This window comes from Dendrobates tinctorius, unplaced genomic scaffold (genome assembly GCF_039654945.1).
Source record: "Dendrobates tinctorius isolate UK_male_01 unplaced genomic scaffold, ASM3965494v1 ptg000143l, whole genome shotgun sequence".
Lineage (NCBI taxonomy): Eukaryota > Metazoa > Chordata > Amphibia > Anura > Dendrobatidae > Dendrobates > Dendrobates tinctorius.
In genome coordinates, this window is record NW_027361810.1 from 44,095,932 (window position 1) to 44,115,217 (window position 19,286).

Below are 19,286 nucleotides of genomic sequence, written 5' to 3' on the forward strand. Positions count from 1 at the left end.
GGGTCCTGGGTAGTAGGAACCCACCAAAGTTTCAAAAAGGACAATTACGGGGTGCTGTAATGATATCACAGCCCCTTTATGTGGCAGAATTCTGACAGAGTGCCGTACAGGACATGGGTCATATACATTTATTTTTGCCGACTGAACACTTCTAATGGTAAGATCCAACCATTTTTTAAGTGAGCACTGGTTCACTTTATAACATTAATGTCTGTATGTTATTGTGAGGAAATAGCTACCCTTATTTTAATCTTGAATATTAAAAGTTATGTTTTATCTATGATATCTGATCCTGCTTACCCCTACGTACATTGATTGGATTTTTGTATCCCTAGTGGGCTTTTCTTATCTAGAACAACATACTATCCAAAATCTTTAACCTATCTACATGGCCATGTTTTCACCACTTGTTATGATTTAGTATTGAAAGGCTTTCAAGAAGTTTATAAACACCGTACACGGTCCAAAAATAATAAAAGACCTTCCATTTTTTATGAAATCATCACATTAAAAAATAACACTGATATAGTCATCAGATCGGCAAACACGGGAGGTGGCACAGTGGTCCAGGATTATAGCAGGTACATCAAGGAAGCAGACAGATTACTTTCTGATGGGTCATACTAGATACTAGAGAGCCATCAAAAAGGACCCCTTACCAATCTCCACACTTACTGTATCAATGAGGCACACGCTAACAGGATCCTAAATAACAATACGAAAAAATATACCTTGATTCAAAATGTATTTAAAGATAATTATATCTTTATTCAAAATTCTAACAGACCATTCTTTTATGATTTTCCGAAGATCCACGAGTCACTAGTAGATACTCAGGGTCGCCTGATCATATCAGGTATTAAAGGAAACCTGTCTTCTGATTCATGATGCCTAAGCTGCAGGCAGCATAAATTAGAGCCTGGCTGCACAACTGCAGCCAGGTATATTTTTCTCTGATACTGTCTGGCATTTCAGACAATATAAGCTTTAACAATTCGACTGGGCACCATAGCTAGGGACGAGACTAGTCTGACTTCATCCCCAGCTGACTCTTCCCAGTGCTGCTAGAGATGATGGACAGGTCTTTCCCTATGTACACACGACGGAGACCTGTCAATCTCTTAGAGTGTTGGAGGAACTGGCTGGGGGCAGCCAGGTTCTGTTTCATACTGTCCCTGTTTTGGGCAACACGAGTCTGATGACAGGTTTCCCTGAATTCAGTAATCAGCAACTCATTACAGAATACTGACATTATCCTACAGGGACATGTTGCAAAATTTCCCAGTTATCTGAAAGACTCATACCAGCTCATCAGGAACCTACAGGACCTCCAATGAAAGAAGGACTGTAATCTCATGTCCTTTCAAGTCACAAATGTAGGACATTCTCTGAAGATTTGAGGAGTTGCACATGCTGAAAAACTCTTTATATCAGGAGACTATCCTCATATATCATCGTTTTATTGATGATTTGTTTAATTAGCGTGGCATAGATGAGCAAGCCCTCCAATTTAATTAAGAATTTAACACTAATAACTGGGGAACTAAATTCACTTTAGATAAAAGTAAGAGAAGAGAAGAAAAAGAACCACTGCAAATAGCGCACACTGAACCAGTACAAAAACAATGTTTTATTGATGCAGCAATACAATTAAAAACATAATAAAAACATATGAAGCATCCCACAATATATAACAGTGAAGTATGGCATATCACAATTATAGATTATGCTGTAATAACCTGTATATCAACCATGTGGTCCAACCTCACTGCAATAAATCACAACAACCACCCCATAAACCTGCTCATGGAGACCAAGGGCCCTAATATTGCACAATCACTGCATGAAATAATTCCATGCATGTGTCCCTAAATATTCACTGGTTAGGGCACACAGGCCATAATAAGCCAACAGCAATATGGCCAATGCCCACAATCCAATATTCAATTGTACCACACAAAAATTACTCCAGAGCAACCAATAATAAGGTCGCAGTGAAAATACAGCTATAACCAAGTGGGTGCTACACCCAGGATCATACCCCACGCGTATCGCCGCAACCCATGCGGCTTCATCAGGGGAGGTACACTGATCATGATCCAACAGCCTTATATACCTTACTAAGACTCAAATGACTCGCACATGCACCACAGGTGAACTGCCCCCATCCAAAAGTTCCAATCACTACAAAAAGACCGGCGTCCCGGTCAATGAAGGAACATGGCCGCCGCGCATGCGCAATGAGCTGTGTGAGGAGTGTTGATAAAACAGGGGAGGAAAAAAAAAAAAAAAAAATCCCCCCCCAATTTTTTTTTTTTCTGAAAAAATTTTCTTTTTTTCTTTCCCTTTCTCCTCTCTCTTCTTCCTTTTCGCACCTGTGTCCAGTGAGACGCATGGAGTTCTCCCCTGAAACGCAAGCCTCATGCCCCCACATGCTGGCCAAAGAAGTCAATCAAGGCCAGCACCGAGCGGTAACCCATACCCGGGCGCGAGGCTGCAGCTCCAACGACACACAGTGCTCACAAGAGCATGCAACATGAAGAACAGACACAACAATGAGACAGACAGAAACACATAGGGAGGGGGTCACAACATGAAAAGGAGCCATAAGCTAATTAGGGTTAATGTGAAGCATGAACACCGGTACATGTCATAAAAGACATTAAAAATATGACAATGGCTACCTATCCCCAGGTCCAACCCAATTGTCCCCATGAGCTCAAACCTAGGGATCCACCATATTATTCCAAGGTCACAATATACAATAGAACTAGATAGAAAATCCATAAAGGGATTAATGTCCCAAGCAATATATAAGGTAAAACCTCACAGCCAAAAATGATAATATGATGATAAAACCCCCCTCACATCAGACTCCTACTATACAGAAAACAGAAGATAATGATAAGGAATATCTCAAAGAGACTACAGAGACATCGTGTAAACCTATCAATTAGAACCATATAAATCAATACAGTACAACTTTAGTCAGATTTTAGTTACATATAAGAGAACGAAGACCTAACACAATATATCCAGACTGAGATTCCAATGAGGTAAGGGGTAACCATCTTCCCCATGAGAAGTGATGTCCAATAGGATAACTGCATGAGGGGAGAGAAGAGAACATCATAAATATTCATCCCAGAAATCCAGTAAATAAGAGCTCCTCATTTAAACCCCTTGGGCTCAGTGAGTCCAAATTAAAAATCCATCTGGACTCTGTTTGTAATAATAGCTTTCTGGGTGAACCCCCCCTATTGGATGATATTTTCTCCAATGCGACCACCATAGTACCAGCAATCTTACCAGCATGGTGGTTCAAGAAATGGGCTGCCACAGATGTCAACACCTTGCCCTTGGTTTGATCAATACGTGCCAGGTTGATTGTTGAGAAGTGCTTCTGGATCCTCCGGCGTAATTCCTGAGAAGTTTGACCAACGTAAACCTGATGACATGGACAGATTAATGCATAAACCACACAAGTAGTTTTGCAGTTCATATATGACCTTAATCTATGTCTAGTGCCGTCTCTTGGGTTCACAAAATAATCCCTGATGGAATGCATATGGGGGCATATGGTACAATTGCCACATGCAAATGAGCCCCTAAGCATTATTCCCCTTTCCAACCCAATTACTGGTCTCATATAGTGACTTTTTGTTAAAATATCCTTAAAGTTTGGAGCCCTTCTTGCTGTTATACAGGGCCGTTCCGGCACCAGAGCAGACGTCTGCAAGTCCGTCGTAAGTATACCCCAATGTCTCCCAATCACTTCTCTCACCTGTGACCACTGACTATTATATTGCGTAATGAATCGGGGCATCACACTCCGAATCTTGTCACGAGTAACCAGGAGAGAGTCCTGCGTAGTACCATTCGCTCGCTGATAAGCTCGTGAAATGCTACCCCGAGGATAGTTTCTCTTCCTGAAGCGCTTCGTTAATTGTGCAGCCTCCTCACGAAACACTACCTCCGATGTGCAATTTCTTCGTACTCTCAAAAATTGCCCTATGGGCACCCCATTTCTCGTATGGGCTGGATGAAAACTTGTATAGTCCAAAAGACTATTTGTAGCAGTAGGTTTTCTAAACAGTCTTGTAGAGATGCCCCCATTGATATTAGAGACCGTAAGATCCAAGAAGTTAACTGAAACAGAGGACACAGTATAGGTGAGCACAATGTTGTATGGATTGGAATTCAATAATCCCATATAGATATCACATTCCTCTACCGTACCAGTCCAAATAAAAAAAATATCGTCGATAAAGCGCGACCAAAGTCGCACTTTATCTCTGAACATTTGTGTCACATATACCCGAGTGGCCTCCCACCATCCGAGAAACAAATTAGCCAAAACCGGGGCACATCTGGCCCCCATAGCCACACCAGAGGTCTGGAGAAAATAAGACCTGTCAAAAAGGAAGAAATTATGCTTCATCACAAAACCTAACAGATCCACAATGAATGAATCGTGCATTCTATCCGAATGAACTATCTGATCAAAAAAATACAGTACTGCAGTGATGCCATCAGAATGGTCAATATTAGAGTAAAGCGATTCTACATCGCAAGTGACCAACAAGGCCCCAGGGGGTAGAGTAACATCACGATGTTTCCTAATAAAATGAGAGGTATCCTGTATATAGGATGGTAACGTCTTCACCATCGGTTGAAGGAAATAGTCCACATAGATAGAGGCCTTTTCGCATAAGCTGCCTATACTGGCAACTATAGGTCGGCCCGGAGGCCTAACAAGATCCTTATGGACCTTTGGCAACATGTAAAAGGTAGGAGTGATTGGATGTTCAACCCACAAAAATTCTATCTCCTTCTTGTTAATAATACCCAACTCAAAAGCCCTATCTAGTAGTCTCTTGAATTTAATAGAGAAGGGTCCAGTAGGATCTGACGGTAATCTTTTGTAGAATCGAACATTATCCAATTGGCGGTGCGCCTCTTCCTGATATAATTCATGCGGCCACAACACCACATTTCCACCTTTATCAGCCTCCTTAATCAAAAACAATTGATTAGATTTTAAATTATCCACAGCCAGTCTTTCCCCCGCATGTAGATTATCCACGTGACGTGATCTAGCAGGAATGGCCAAAAAATCTTTTTTGACCAACTCAAAAAAAACCCTCACAGCTGGAACCAAGGAAAAAGGCGGGGCTACCATTGATTTATTTTTATAAGGAAATCGATTTTTACCATGTGTCGTGTCCTCCTGTAAAAGATCCAATAGATCCTGTAACACCTGACGATCCGTTTGATCCAAACCATCCACCATCCGTGGCTTGTTATGTAAAACCTGAAGAATTAATTGTCTGCAAAAAATATAAAGGTCCTTAACCAAAGTGAACTTATCCATACCTATAACAGGCGAAAAAGTCAAACCCCTCTGTAACACAGAAATTTCCAAAGGTGAAAGGTTATATTGAGATAGGTTAATGATTTGAAGCACATTCTCCTGTACCTGTATCTCCGTAGTCCCATCCTCCACGACAACCTCCTCATCTACTAGCGAAAATTCCTGTACTGATTGTACTGCGGGGGCCTGCATCCCCTGAAGCGGGTGTTTCTTGTGAACATCCTCCCGCCTGCGACGGCCCCTTCTTGTCCGATTTCGGCCTCGCTCTCGGCTGAAGATAAAAAATCACTACCCGATGTATAATCAGGTTTACGGGCCAACTCCACAGTTCTCTCTGGGGCCCTATCCATAGGGGCCTTACGTCTAATATTCCCTTTGTGTTTCCATTGGAATACCTGCTTCTCCTCAAAATCTCTACGATCTCTGTGAAATTTGGATTTTTTCTTATGGGTAATATCCCTATCATATCTGTCCAAAGTCTCTTTGAGCCTGGTTTTAAAAGGCAATACTTGGGTCACTTCATCAAAAGCACTCAGTTTAGTATCTAATTCTTTAATCTGTTTTTTAACCGAGACCAATAGCTCCCTATCATGTTCCAACAACATATTCATAATAATACCTGAGCATCGTAAAAGTCCCTTCTCCCATGTGGCACGAAAGTCCAAAGAGGGTTCCCATGCCGGATATATAGAAACCCTAAGGCCTCTTGGCACAATGTTGGATTTAATATATTCCTCCAAGGACCGAATGTTCCACCACAACCTGATGCCTAATTTATGTGCTGCTATCAACTCTGCAGTCACACTAGCAAATTCTGAACTAGGCATATAACTATTAGAAGTGGAAAAAATATCTGAGGACTGCGCCCTCCATGCTGCCTCTCTCGTATCCCAATCCATCCGGGAAGAACCAAGGTAAGGAAGGCTGAAATAGAACAACAATAAATTAAAAAATATATAATACACTTGCACAATGCATCAACCAAATAATAATTATATTAATAGTAAACGCCTAGAGCATACAATAATCTTCCAGGCCAATAATAAGGCACATACACTATGCATCAAGTGTGTGCAGCCCACAAGAAGGGCCGGCAAAGAACCGACCAAAACCAATTATATATAACAAAAATGGGGCGCACCAACTGTACCAATCACAAATATATAAATGAAGGTTTAGGTGCAGCAACAGTGGAATAATAAACATGAGAAGAGAAGAAAAAGAACCACTGCAAATAGCGCACACTGAACCAGTACAAAAACAATGTTTTATTGATGCAGCAATACAATTAAAAACATAATAAAAACATATGAAGCATCCCACAATATATAACAGTGAAGTATGGCATATCACAATTATAGATTATGAGTTGGTCAAAAAAGATTTTTTTGGCCATTCCTGCTAGATCACGTCACGTGGATAATCTACATGCGGGGGAAAGACTGGCTGTGGATAATTTAAAATCTAATAAATTGTTTTTGATTAAGGAGGCTGATAAAGGTGGAAATGTGGTGTTGTGGCCGCATGAATTATATCAGGAAGAGGCGCACCGCCAATTGGATAATATTCGATTCTACAAAAGATTACCGTCAGATCCTACTGGACCCTTCTCTATTAAATTCAAGAGACTACTAGATAGGGCTTTTGAGTTGGGTATTATTAACAAGAAGGAGATGGAATTTTTGTGGGTTGAACATCCAATCACTCCTACCTTTTACATGTTGCCGAAGGTCCATAAGGATCTTGTTAGGCCTCCGGGCTGACCTATAGTTGCCAGTATAGGCAGCTTATGCGAAAAGGCCTCTATCTATGTGGACTATTTCCTTCAACCGATGGTGAAGACGTTACCATCCTATATACAGGATACCTCTCATTTTATTAGGAAACATCGTGATGTTACTCTACCCCCTGGGGCCTTGTTGGTCACTTGCGATGTAGAATCGCTTTACTCTAATATTGACCATTCTGATGGCATCACTGCAGTACTGTATTTTTTTGATCAGATAGTTCATTCGGATAGAATGCACGATTCATTCATTGTGGATCTGTTAGGTTTTGTGATGAAGCATAATTTCCTCCTTTTTGACAGGTCTTATTTTCTCCAGACCTCCGGTGTGGCTACGGGGGCCAGATGTGCCCCAGTTTTGGCTAATTTGTTTCTCGGATGGTGGGAGGCCACTCGGGTATATGTGACACAAATGTTCAGAGATAAAGTGCGACTTTGGTCGCGCTTTATCGACGATATTTTTTTTATTTGGACTGGTACGGTAGAGGAATGTGATATCTATATGGGATTATTGAATTCCAATCCATACAACATTGTGCTCACCTATACTGTGTCCTCTGTTTCAGTTAACTTCTTGGATCTTACGGTCTCTAATATCAATGGGGGCATCTCTACAAGACTGTTTAGAAAACCTACTGCTACAAATAGTCTTTTGGACTATACAAGTTTTCATCCAGCCCATACGAGAAATGGGGTGCCCATAGGGCAATTTTTGAGAGTACGAAGAAATTGCACATCGGAGGTAGTGTTTCGTGAGGAGGCTGCACAATTAACGAAGCGCTTCAGGAAGAGAAACTATCCTCGGGGTAGCATTTCACGAGCTTATCAGCGAGCGAATGGTACTACGCAGGACTCTCTCCTGGTTACTCGTGACAAGATTCGGAATGTGATGCCCCGGTTCATTACGCAATATAATAGTCAGTGGTCACAGGTGAGAGAAGTGATTGGGAGACATTGGGGTATACTTACGACGGACTTGCAGACGTCTGCTCTGGTGCCGGAACGGCCCTGTATAACAGCAAGGAGGGCTCCAAACTTTAAGGATATTTTAACAAAAAGTCACTATATGAGACCAGTAATTGGGTTGGAAAGGGGAATAATGCTTAGGGGCTCATTTGCATGTGGCAATTGTACCATATGCCCCCATATGCATTCCATCAGGGATTATTTTGTGAACCCAAGAGACGGCACTAGACATAGGTTAAGGTCATATATGAACTGCAAAACTACTTGTGTGGTTTATGCATTAATCTGTCCATGTCATCAGGTTTACGTTGGTCAAACTTCTCAGGAATTACGCCGGAGGATCCAGAAGCATTTCTCAACAATCAACCTGGCACGTATTGATCAAACCAAGGGCAAGGTGTTGACATCTGTGGCAGCCCATTTCTTGAACAACCATGCTGGTAAGATTGCTGGTACTATGGTGGTCGCATTGGAGAAAATATCATCCAATGGGGGGGTTCACCCAGAAAGCTATTATTACAAACAGAGTCCAGATGGATTTTTAATTTGGACTCACTGAGCCCAAGGGGTTTAAATGAGGAGCTCTTATTTACTGGATTTCTGGGATGAATATTTATGATGTTCTCTTCTCTCCCCTCATGCAGTTATCCTATTGGACATCACTTCTCATGGGGAAGATGGTTACCCCTTACCTCATTGGAATCTCAGTCTGGATATATTGTGTTAGGTCTTCGTTCTCTTATATGTAACTAAAATCTGAATAAAGTTGTACTGTATTGATTTATATGGTTCTAATTGATAGGTTTACACGATGTCTCTGTAGTCTCTTTGAGATATTCCTTATCATTATCTTCTGTTTTCTGTATAGTAGGAGTCTGATGTGAGGGGGGTTTTATCATCATATTATCATTTTTGGCTGTGAGGTTTTACCTTATATATTGCTTGGGACATTAATCCCTTTATGGATTTTCTATCTAGTTCTATTGTATATTGTGACCTTGGAATAATATGGTGCATCCCTAGGTTTGAGCTCATGGGGACCATTGGGTTGGACCTGGGGATAGGTAGCCATTGTTATATTTTTAATGTCTTTTATGACATGTACCGGTGTTCATGCTTCACATTAACCCTAATTAGCTTATGGCTCCTTTTCATGTTGTGACCCCCTCCCTATGTGTTTCTGTCTGTCTCATTGTTGTGTCTGTTCTTCATGTTGCATGCTCTTGTGAGCACTGTGTGTCGTTGGAGCTGCAGCCTCGCGCCCGGGTATGGGTTACCGCTCGGTGCTGGCCTTGATTGACTTCTTTGGCCAGCATATGGGGGTGTGAGGCTTGCGTTTCAGGGGAGAACTCCATGCGTCTCACTGGACGCAGGTGCGAAAAGGAAGAAGAGAGAGGAGAAAGGGAAAGAAAAAAAGAAAATTTTTTCAGAAAAAAAAAAAATTGGGGGGGATTTTTTTTTTTTTTTCCTCCCCTGTTTTATCAACACTCCTCACACAGCTCATTGCGCATGCGCGGTGGCCATGTTCCTTCATTGACCGGGACGCCGGTCTTTTTGTAGTGATTGGAACTTTTGGATGGGGGCAGTTCACCTGTGGTGCATGTGCGAGTCATTTGAGTCTTAGTAAGGTATATAAGGCTGTTGGATCATGATCAGTGTACCTCCCCTGATGAAGCCGCATGGGTTGCGGCGATACGCGTGGGGTATGATCCTGGGTGTAGCACCCACTTGGTTATAGCTGTATTTTCACTGCGACCTTATTATTGGTTGCTCTGGAGTAATTTTTGTGTGGTACAATTGAATATTAGATTGTGGGCATTGGCCATATTGCTGTTGGCTTATTATGGCCTGTGTGCCCTAACCAGTGAATATTTAGGGACACATGCATGGAATTATTTCATGCAGTGATTGTGCAATATTAGGGCCCTTGGTCTCCATGAGCAGGTTTATGGGGTGGTTGTTGTGATTTATTGCAGTGAGGTTGGACCACATGGTTGATATACAGGTTATTACAGCATAATCTATAATTGTGATATGCCATACTTCACTGTTATATATTGTGGGATGCTTCATATGTTTTTATTATGTTTTTAATTGTATTGCTGCATCAATAAAACATTGTTTTTGTACTGGTTCAGTGTGCGCTATTTGCAGTGGTTCTTTTTCTTCTCTTCTCATGTTTATTATTCCACTGTTGCTGCACCTAAACCTTCATTTATATATTTGTGATTGGTACAGTTGGTGCGCCCCATTTTTGTTATATATATTTAGATAAAAGTAAAACTCAGATTGAATTTTTGGACAGACTGATCCCCACAGTGGGTGAACAAATGGTGACAAACACATTTTTTTAAATCTGTTGGCACCAAAAGCTTTCTAGATTTTAATACTGAACACTATAAAAATGGCTAACTATATGATTTGTACTGTTAGAAAACTCAACAACTGAATTGCAGGGCGCATTCCTGATATCTACAAAAGGAAGAGCACAAATACAGGGGTTGGACAAAATAATGGAAACACCTAACATTTGGCATCATAATCTTCGAACATGTTATAAACATGCAAACCGTGACATATGGCAATGTTTTGTAGTTGATTATTTGTGTTATGTGATATGTGTATGTAAATTAACTGTTTGTTTTGCAGAATTGTAAGAACATTGATGAGAACCTGATACCAATGGCAGACCTCTCGGATTTTCAAAGAGGCCAAATTGTTGGTGCTCGTATGGCAGGCGCTAGTGTAACAGAAAGTGCCCGAATGCTTGGCGTGTCAAGAGGTACTGTCTCCAAAGTAATGACTGCGTTTGAAAGAGAAGGAAAAACGTCCGCAGCAAAGCACAGGTCCAGCCGAAAGTCGAAGTTGACTGAGAGAGACCGTCCGACTCTAAAGCGAATTGTGAGAGAGGATCACAAGACCATGGCTCCGAAAATCACCGCTGAGCTCAATCAACACCTACAGAACCCAGTTTCCACGAAAACTGTTCTTGGGGAGCTGCACAAATCTGGATTCCACGGAAGAGCTGCAATTAGAAAACCGCTGCTCTCAATGTCAAATGTTTCCAAGCGTTTAGAGTGGTGTAGAAACCTCAAGAATTGGTCCCTCGAGCAGTGGAAATATGTGATATTCCCAGACGAATCATCGTTTACCCTATTTCCGACCTCTGGCCGAGTGTACATTTGGAGACAGCCGAAAGAAGCATTCCATCCAGACTGCCTTCTCCCAACCGTAAAACATGGCGGAGGTTCTGTGATGGTCTGGGGTGCTATTTCGTGGAGATCCGCCGGGTCAATGATATCCCTTCATGGAAGAATTAACAGCTGAGATTATTTAGGCATTTTGGGTGACCAAGTGCATCCTATGGATCAAGCACTGTTCCTGGAGGGGAAAACCATCTTTCAGGATGATAATGCACCAATTCATACAGCTAGAATCATTAAAGCATGGCACGAGGAACATTCTAATAAAGTTGAGCATCTCATCTGGCCCCCACAATCCCCAGACCTCCACATTATTGAGCTTTATGGTCGATTTTAGAGATTCAAGTTAGATGTCGATTTCCGCCGCCATCGTCGCTCAAAGAACTGGAGGGTATTATAACTGAAGAATGGGCTAAAATTCCTTTGGAAACAATTTACACCTTGTATGAATCCATACCTTGGATAATCGGGACTGTAATCACCCCAAAAGGTGAACCTACATATTAAACTAACTTTTGTTGATGTTTCCAGGTGTTTCCATTATTTTGTCCAACCCCTGTATGTCAGGGGTGACCAAACAAGTTTCTGAAATATATTCTGGTGAACTAAATTATTTTGGTTTCTTTGCAATAGGAAGAGTTAAAGGGGTTGTCTGGCCTAGGAGCTGAAGTCTGCAGTCACTTTGTGTGGCTGCAGACCTGTGAATGCTCTCAGCACGCATAATGCTCATTGTCAGGATTCTCTGGTGGCGGAAGAGGTCATAAGGCCCAAGTATACGATTTGAATACATGCGGCCATATTCTGACGTGTCTTGCATAGCTCAATTCACTTTTATTGAGCTAGGTTGTACACATCTAGATGGCACGTCACTGCAGTTATTCAAATCACATACTTGCGGTCACACGTCAGCGTCGCTCACTTCCTCTTGATTACTTATTAGGGATGAGCGACCTTGCTCGGATGTTAGCCGCGTATCTTTGGCATGCTCGAAAAATATGTTCCGAGTCCCCGCGGCTGCATCTTGCGGCTGTCAGACAGCCGCAACACATGCAGGGATTCCTAACAAACAGGAAATCCCCCCATGTGTTACAGCTGTCTAACAGCCATGAGATATGCAGCCACAGGGTCATATTATTCAAGCACGCTGAAGACACCCGGTTAGCACCCGAGCATGCTCGCTCATCACTATTACTTATACATCTGAATGTGGGGCCAATGATGTCAGTGGCGATAGTGCGGAGTGATGTAACAAACTCATGCGAGCCCGGGGAACGTGAGTGCCGACAACAATGGAACGGCAGTAGCATGGGAGGTGAATGTAAGTGGTTTTTTTTTATTTTAACGTGGGGCAAATATTAAGATCAAGAAGGGTTTGTCTGAGTAGTGGACAGCCTCTTGGGTTTAAATTAAATACAGGGATATACTTTTTTTTACTGTATACGTGATTTCTGTGGCCATTTTTTTTCTTGTGGATGAATGATACTTTGACATCTTTGATCCGATTTCTTATACCACGGTTTTCTTAATATGTAAATAAGCTAAGATCTATTAGGCTATGGGCCCATGTAGCGTTTTAAAACGCACAGTGAAAACCGGACTCCTTCCCAGAAATCGCGCGTTTTTTCCGCGCGATTTCACCGCGATTCTATTTGCGATTTTGCCGCGATTTTCTCAAGCACTTTCCAAGCGATTTGAAGCATCACTTGGAAAGTGATTGACAGGTTGGTCACACTCGTCAAACATAGTGTTTGACGAGTGTGAGCAGCTTTTTACTATTGAGGCCGCTTATGCGGCCTCAATAGTAAAAGATAGAATGTTAAAAATGATAAAAAAATAAAAAATCGGTGTATATTTACCTTCCGACGTCCCGCGCTGCCATCCCGGGCTTCAGCGTTCCCAGCGATGCCTTGCGAGACCTGTGATGACGTTGGTCTCGCGTTACTATAGCGATCTCGCGAGACCGCTAGAGTCACGCGAGACTACGTCATCACAGGACCTTGCCGCAAGGCATTACTGGGAACGCTTAGGCCGGGAATGCAGCGCGGGCCGTCGGAAGGTAAATATACCCCGATTTTTTATTCTTTTTTTTACAGGGGTATGGTACCCAGGGCCTGGAGGACAGTCTCCTCTCCTCCACACCGTGGGTACCAACCGCACATGAGACGCTTAACTTCCCGCATGGTGGGCATAGCCATATGCGGGAAGTAAGCGATTCTCGAGCATTCCTATGGGTGCGGAATCGCGGCAATTCTTTGCGATTCCACACAAAAGAATGATCATGCTGCGATTTTTTCCGCGATGCGATTCCGCCGCGGAAAAAAGCGCAGCATTAGCACAGCATGTGCGGAATGCCATAGGAATGCATGGGGGGCGTTCTGTACACGATTTTTAAACGTTTTTGCAGCGCTTTCGCGCTGAAAATCACGGCAAAAATGCTTAAAAATCGCATCGTGGGCACACAGCCTTAAGAAAAATGTGGATTTCTCTAGAATAAGACATCGGATCGCAGAGATCAAGGTATCATTTTATTCAGCTTCCTATGACCTGTGTGTCCACATAGATGGCTCAGGAGGGTTGATCCCACTGACAGATGCTCTTTAGGCTGTGTGCCCACGATGCGATTTTTAAGCATTTTTGCCACGATTTTCGGAACGAAAACGCTGCGAAAACGTTTAGAAATTGTGTAAAGAACGCGCCCATGCATTCCGCACATGCTATGCTAATGCTGCGCTTTTTTCCGTGGCGGAATCGCATCGCGGAAAAAATCGCAGCATGCTCATTCTTTTGTGCGGAATCGCAAAGAATTGCCGCGATTCCGCACCCATAGGAATGCATGAGAATCGCTTACTTCCCGCATGTGGCTATGCCCACCATGCGGGAAGTTAAGCGTCTCATGTGCGGTTGGTACCCACGGTGTGGAGGAGAGGAGACTGTCCTCCAGGCCCTGGGTACCATCCCCCAGTAAAAAAAAAGAATAAAAAATAAAAAATCGGGGTATATTTACCTTCCGACGTCCCGCGCTGCATTCCCGGCCTAAGCGTTCCCAGTAATGCCTTGCGGCAAGGTCCTGTGATGACGTAGTCTCGCGAGATCGCTATAGTAACGCGAGACTACGTCATCACAGGTCTCGCAAGGCATTACTGGGAACGCTGTAGCCCAGGATGGCAGCGCGGGACGTCGGAAGGTAAATCTACCCCGCTTTTTATTTTTTTTATCATTTTTAACATTTTATCTTTTACTATTGATGCCGCATAGGCGGCCTCAATAGTAAAAACCTGGTCACACTTGTCAAACACTATGTCTGATGAGTGTGACCAACCTGTCAATCACTTTCCAAGCGATGCTTCAAATCGCTTGGAAAGTGCTTGAGAAAATCGCGGCAAAATCGCGAACAGAATCGGGGTGAAATCGCGCGGAAAAAAACGCGCGATTACTGGGAAGGAGTCCGGTTTTCACTGTGCGTTTTAAAACGCTACGTGGGCACATAGCCTAAATCTTCCCAAAAAAAGTAATCCCCCACACTACTATATAAATAGAAACATAGAAAAGGGTGTAGGTTCTTGCAAATGTAGTAATACAAACAAGAACCCCTTTCTGGTCTTTGAAGCCACACAAGGCTAGGTCCTGAAGGGGTTACAGAACACACTAGTGGCTGCTCTCCTGCATAGAGCGCTGGCCTGGTCACTGCCTGCTCAGCATTCTAGGCGGTTGCTAGGAAACCATGGAGCGCTTGGTGAACCAGCTACAGCCGCCGGAAGCGGAAGTGCGTTACGATGTGACGTGTGCGGTGGAACGCGCCCTGTGATTGGCTGTGGCGTCTTGACGTTGCTGCAGATGAGCAGACATGGCGGGTAAGTTGCAGGGCAGCGGCGCTTATAGGAGCAGGTTACGGGACAGCAAATAACACTCGTCACAGCTGAGCAGCCTTCCCGGTGCGGTCCCGGGGGTCAGCAGGGTGGGTAGCGGCGAGGGCCGGTGTGTCCGGTCACACGTCACTTCTTGCTCCCCCTCCTGCGCCATCTCCCGCCAAATACTCTGGTGGCTTCATGCTGACTGTTCCCGGGGCCCTGCGGCCTCAGTGTCCTGTATCACAGCCCGGTGCATGCAGCTTGTGCCGGACTCCCCTCACCTATGTGTTGTGCAGGGGGTGAAGGAAATGGTTTGGGGGCTTTTCTGCGCCTTGGGTCATTCATTGACCAAATTAACTTTAACATTTTCATTTACCAAAACCCTGCCGCTTTTCTGATTCTGTTTTCATGAATCCTGCAGAATAGCAGCTGGCTGCCACTTTAGGGGATGGGATTAAAAGTGCTGTACTCACCCTCCCCAGGTCCATTGCTGCTGCTCGAGGTGCCTATTATTGACTGCAGCGCTGCAACCAATCATTGGTCTCATGCCATTAATAACAGACACTGGGAGCAGCGGCAGAGACCCAGCGCTGGACCCAGGAGAGGGAGTGATGCATTTAACAAAATAAAATAAAACCCCTTTTTTTAGAATAAAGCAAAACTTTCTACTCTCCTGCGCTGACACATCGGTCTTCTACTCTGCTGGCACTGAGACCTTTGACACCTCCCGCCGAGGTGACTGCATGAAGCCAATCACAGGCCTCAGTGCCGGAGACTGACAGAGCGGAAAATAGCGGTGGTGCAAGATCAGGTAAGGAAAGACTGCGAACTATGGTGACCCCCCTTCAGTTAGCTGATTGGTTGAGGTCTAACCAGACACAATCTGATATTCATTTGCTATCCTAATAGGTCTTGATTATTAAAGGGAATCTGTATTCAGGTTTTTTTTTTTACCCCATCTGAGAGCAGCATGATATAGGGGCAGAGACCCTGATTCCAGCGATGTGGCACTTACTGGGCTGCTTGCTGTAGTTTTGTTAAAAATCACTGTTTTATCTTCTGCAGATTTACCAGTTCTCTGTATAACCCTGACCCACCTCTCAATGGCAAACTTCTGCCCATGCACAGAAGCTGTCAATCAGTGTTGAAGGTTGGGATTATACAAATTTTGAATATGGAGGACTACATGGCAGCAGGTTTACTTGGCCTCTAGTGATAATATCCTGCTGAGGAAACTGATTTAATCAAAACTGCAGCATGCAGCCCAGTAAGTGACACATCGCTGGAGTCAGGGTTTCTGTCTCTACACTATGCTGCTCTCTGATTAGTTGGCAGAAAAACTGGTGACATACTCCCTTTAATGTTCTGCAGGATCCCTCAAACAGTTATTTCCTGGAAGTGTCTGATTGCTCACGTTCCCACTGACACCGCAAACTGAATCCGGTGGCGCTTGTCACAACTTAATTTCTGTTGGGTTCACTTGGAATATGATGACAAAGCCTTCATAATGCGGTCTGAGGTACTGTGTCCATCATGCACCTTATACAGCTGTGTGCATGAGGTCTTATGAGCAAATGGATCGGAATTCATGACCTACATGTAGCGGGACATGTAGTCTTCTCTAACACTTCTATAATTTTATGCATGATGACTGACCATTAGAGTTGAGTGACTTTGGTCGGATCGGGTTTCATGAAACAAAATTTGTTTCAGATGAAACTGGTCCGACTAGGGCAAAAAAAAGTTGGAGTTTCGTCCGAAACCCGACCCCAATGCAAGTCAATGGGAAATGCAAGTCAATGGGAAATAAAAGTCGGCATTGAGCGGATGACATTCATCCACTCAATGCCGACTTTTATTCCCCATTGACTTGCATTGGGGTCGGGTTTCGGACGAAACTCCGCCTTTTTTTGCCCTAGTCGGACCAGTTTCATCTGAAACAAATTTTGTTTCATGAAACCCTATCTGACCAAAGTCGCTCAACTCTACTGACCATGAGTCTCACAGTGCAAACTTACAGCTTCCTAGGGATCTGTGTCTTACACTTGCTGATGGTGCCCTCTGTGAGCGCCATGTGGTCATAGCTGCTACTACTGCTACAAAAACCAGGGGAAGAGTCTTGAGATCATTTGCATATTCCCAGTGCCTTCTGGGATAAGTGAAGAGTCTCCGCGAGCTCAAAGATCACTGGGTTTTGGCTGTTGCAGCTGAAAAGAGGAAATCGGAAAACCAGGGGAAGAGTCTTGAGGAGATCATTTGCATATTCCCAGTGCCTTCTGGGATAAGTGAAGAGTCTCCGCGAGCTCAACGATCACTGGGTTTTGGCCGTTGCAGCTGAAAAGAGGAAATCGGAAAACCAGGGGAAGAGTCTTGAGGAGATCATTTGCATATTCCCAGTGCCTTTCTGGGATAAGTGAAGAGTCTCCGCGAGCTCAACGATCACTGGGTTTTGGCCGTTGCAGCTGAAAAGAGGAAATCGGAAAAAACGCGCGCCGAATTTTGGCTCATCTTTCATCGTTTTTAAGAAATCTCAAGATGCAAGAGGCCAGGAGCCATTTGGTGAGCTGCATTTCTTGCTACATGTTCACAGATTTACCAGTGGAAAAACCAAACTTCATATGCCACAAATGCAAGCTTGTGTCCCTGTTGGAGGAAAAGTTGCAAAATCTCGAAGAGAGGTTAGCTACGTTGAAGATCATTAAGGAAGGTGAAGAGTTCTTGGACAGAGCAGAATTATCTCTTCATGTTACAGAAAGAGAAGAAATTCGAAGTGCACCTGAAGAAACAGAGGAATGGAGACATGTGACCCAGAGAAGCAGGAGGATCAGGAGGCAGTCAGCACCCATACTGCTCAGAAACCAGTATCAGGCTCTCACGCAGGAAAACGATAAAGAAATACATCAGGATAAAACTTTGCCAACAAACAGCAACCTTGTACGCCTTCAGAGTCCTCCTGGATGGAGAAAGAAAAATGTTGTGAAGAAGAAACGGAGAGTGGTGGTCATGGGGATTCCCTGTTGAGAGGAACAGAGGCCGCTGTCTGCAGACCGGATATAACTTCAAGAGAAATGTGCTGTCTTCCAGGTGCAAAAATTAAAGATGTGTCTGACAGGATATCAGGACTCTTCAGACCTACAGATGACTACCCATTCCTGCTACTACATGTGGGGACAAATGACACCGCAAAAAACGACCTGGAAACCATCTGCAGAGACTTTGAAGACTTAGGCAAGAAAGTGAAAGAACTGGGAGTGCAGGTGGTCTTCTCTTCCATCCTCCCAGTGGATGGCCATGGAACAAGGAGGTGGAATAAGATTCTGCAGGTGAACAACTGGCTACGTCGATGGTGCCGTCAGCAACGATTTGGATTTCTGGATCACGGAGTGAACTACTTATACGATGGACTACTTGCTAGAGATGGGGTGCACCTTACGAAGACTGGAAAGCATGTATTTGGAAGTCGCCTTGCTACACTTGTAAGGAGAGCTTTAAACTAGAACAACATGGGAAGGGAAGCAAAAGACAAGAAAAAGCCATACACCTGACAAATGCTATTGAGAACTCTGCTATTAGAAGTGGAAAGGAAGAACAAAGACGAAAGAATCTAATTAATAAAAATATTGGAGAAAGAGAAACCAATCACAAACTAAAGTGTTTCTATACTAATGCACAAAGCATGGGCAACAAACAAGGAGAATTGGAACTACTAACACAGGAAAAGAAATATGATTTCATTGGAATCACTGAAACTTGGTGGGAAAATACACATGATTGGAATACAAGACTAGAAGGATACAACTTATTTGCAAGAAACAGACTTGATAAACGAGGAGGGGGTGTCGCATTGTATGTTAGAAACGCGTATATCTGCACAGAGATTGAAGCTTCAGAGACTGGGAGTTCTGTGGAAACTGTTTGGGTAAGAATACAAGGACAGAACAATGGAAAGGACACCATTGTAGGCATTTACTACAGGCCGCCTGTGCAAGCTGAAGATATGGATGAACTCTTTATGCATCAAATGGCCAAGTTCCCCAAAAAATATGACATAGTTGTCATGGGAGATTTCAACTATCCAGACATTTGTTGGGAATCTCTCTCAGGCAAAA

At 43.5% G+C, this 19,286-nt stretch overlaps 1 protein-coding gene and 1 long non-coding RNA gene across 5 annotated transcripts in view; one reads left to right on the plus strand and one right to left on the minus strand.

Moving 5' to 3' along the window:
* Positions 1-2,964: 2,964 nt before the first annotated feature.
* On the minus strand, positions 2,965-5,553 carry LOC141049418 (uncharacterized). Of its 2 annotated transcripts, XR_012220347.1 has the most exons (4): positions 5,480-5,553; positions 5,215-5,330; positions 3,310-3,448; positions 2,965-3,104 (listed from the first exon to the last, which is right to left on the minus strand). It is a non-coding gene; the product is annotated as an uncharacterized lncRNA (long non-coding RNA). The 2 variants fall into 2 exon arrangements; XR_012220346.1 differs by having other exon boundaries at positions 5,215-5,517.
* Positions 5,554-15,034: 9,481 nt separating this feature from the next.
* Positions 15,035-19,286, plus strand: part of HAT1 (histone acetyltransferase 1) — a 104,329-nt gene continuing 100,077 nt past the window's right edge. The window contains exon 1 of one of the 3 annotated variants that reach the window (XM_073545876.1): positions 15,035-15,180. In XM_073545876.1, the coding sequence (XP_073401977.1) occupies positions 15,174-15,180 (7 nt within the window). In that variant the 5' untranslated portion in view covers positions 15,035-15,173. The other 2 variants (XM_073545877.1, XM_073545878.1) reach the window with 2 other exon arrangements.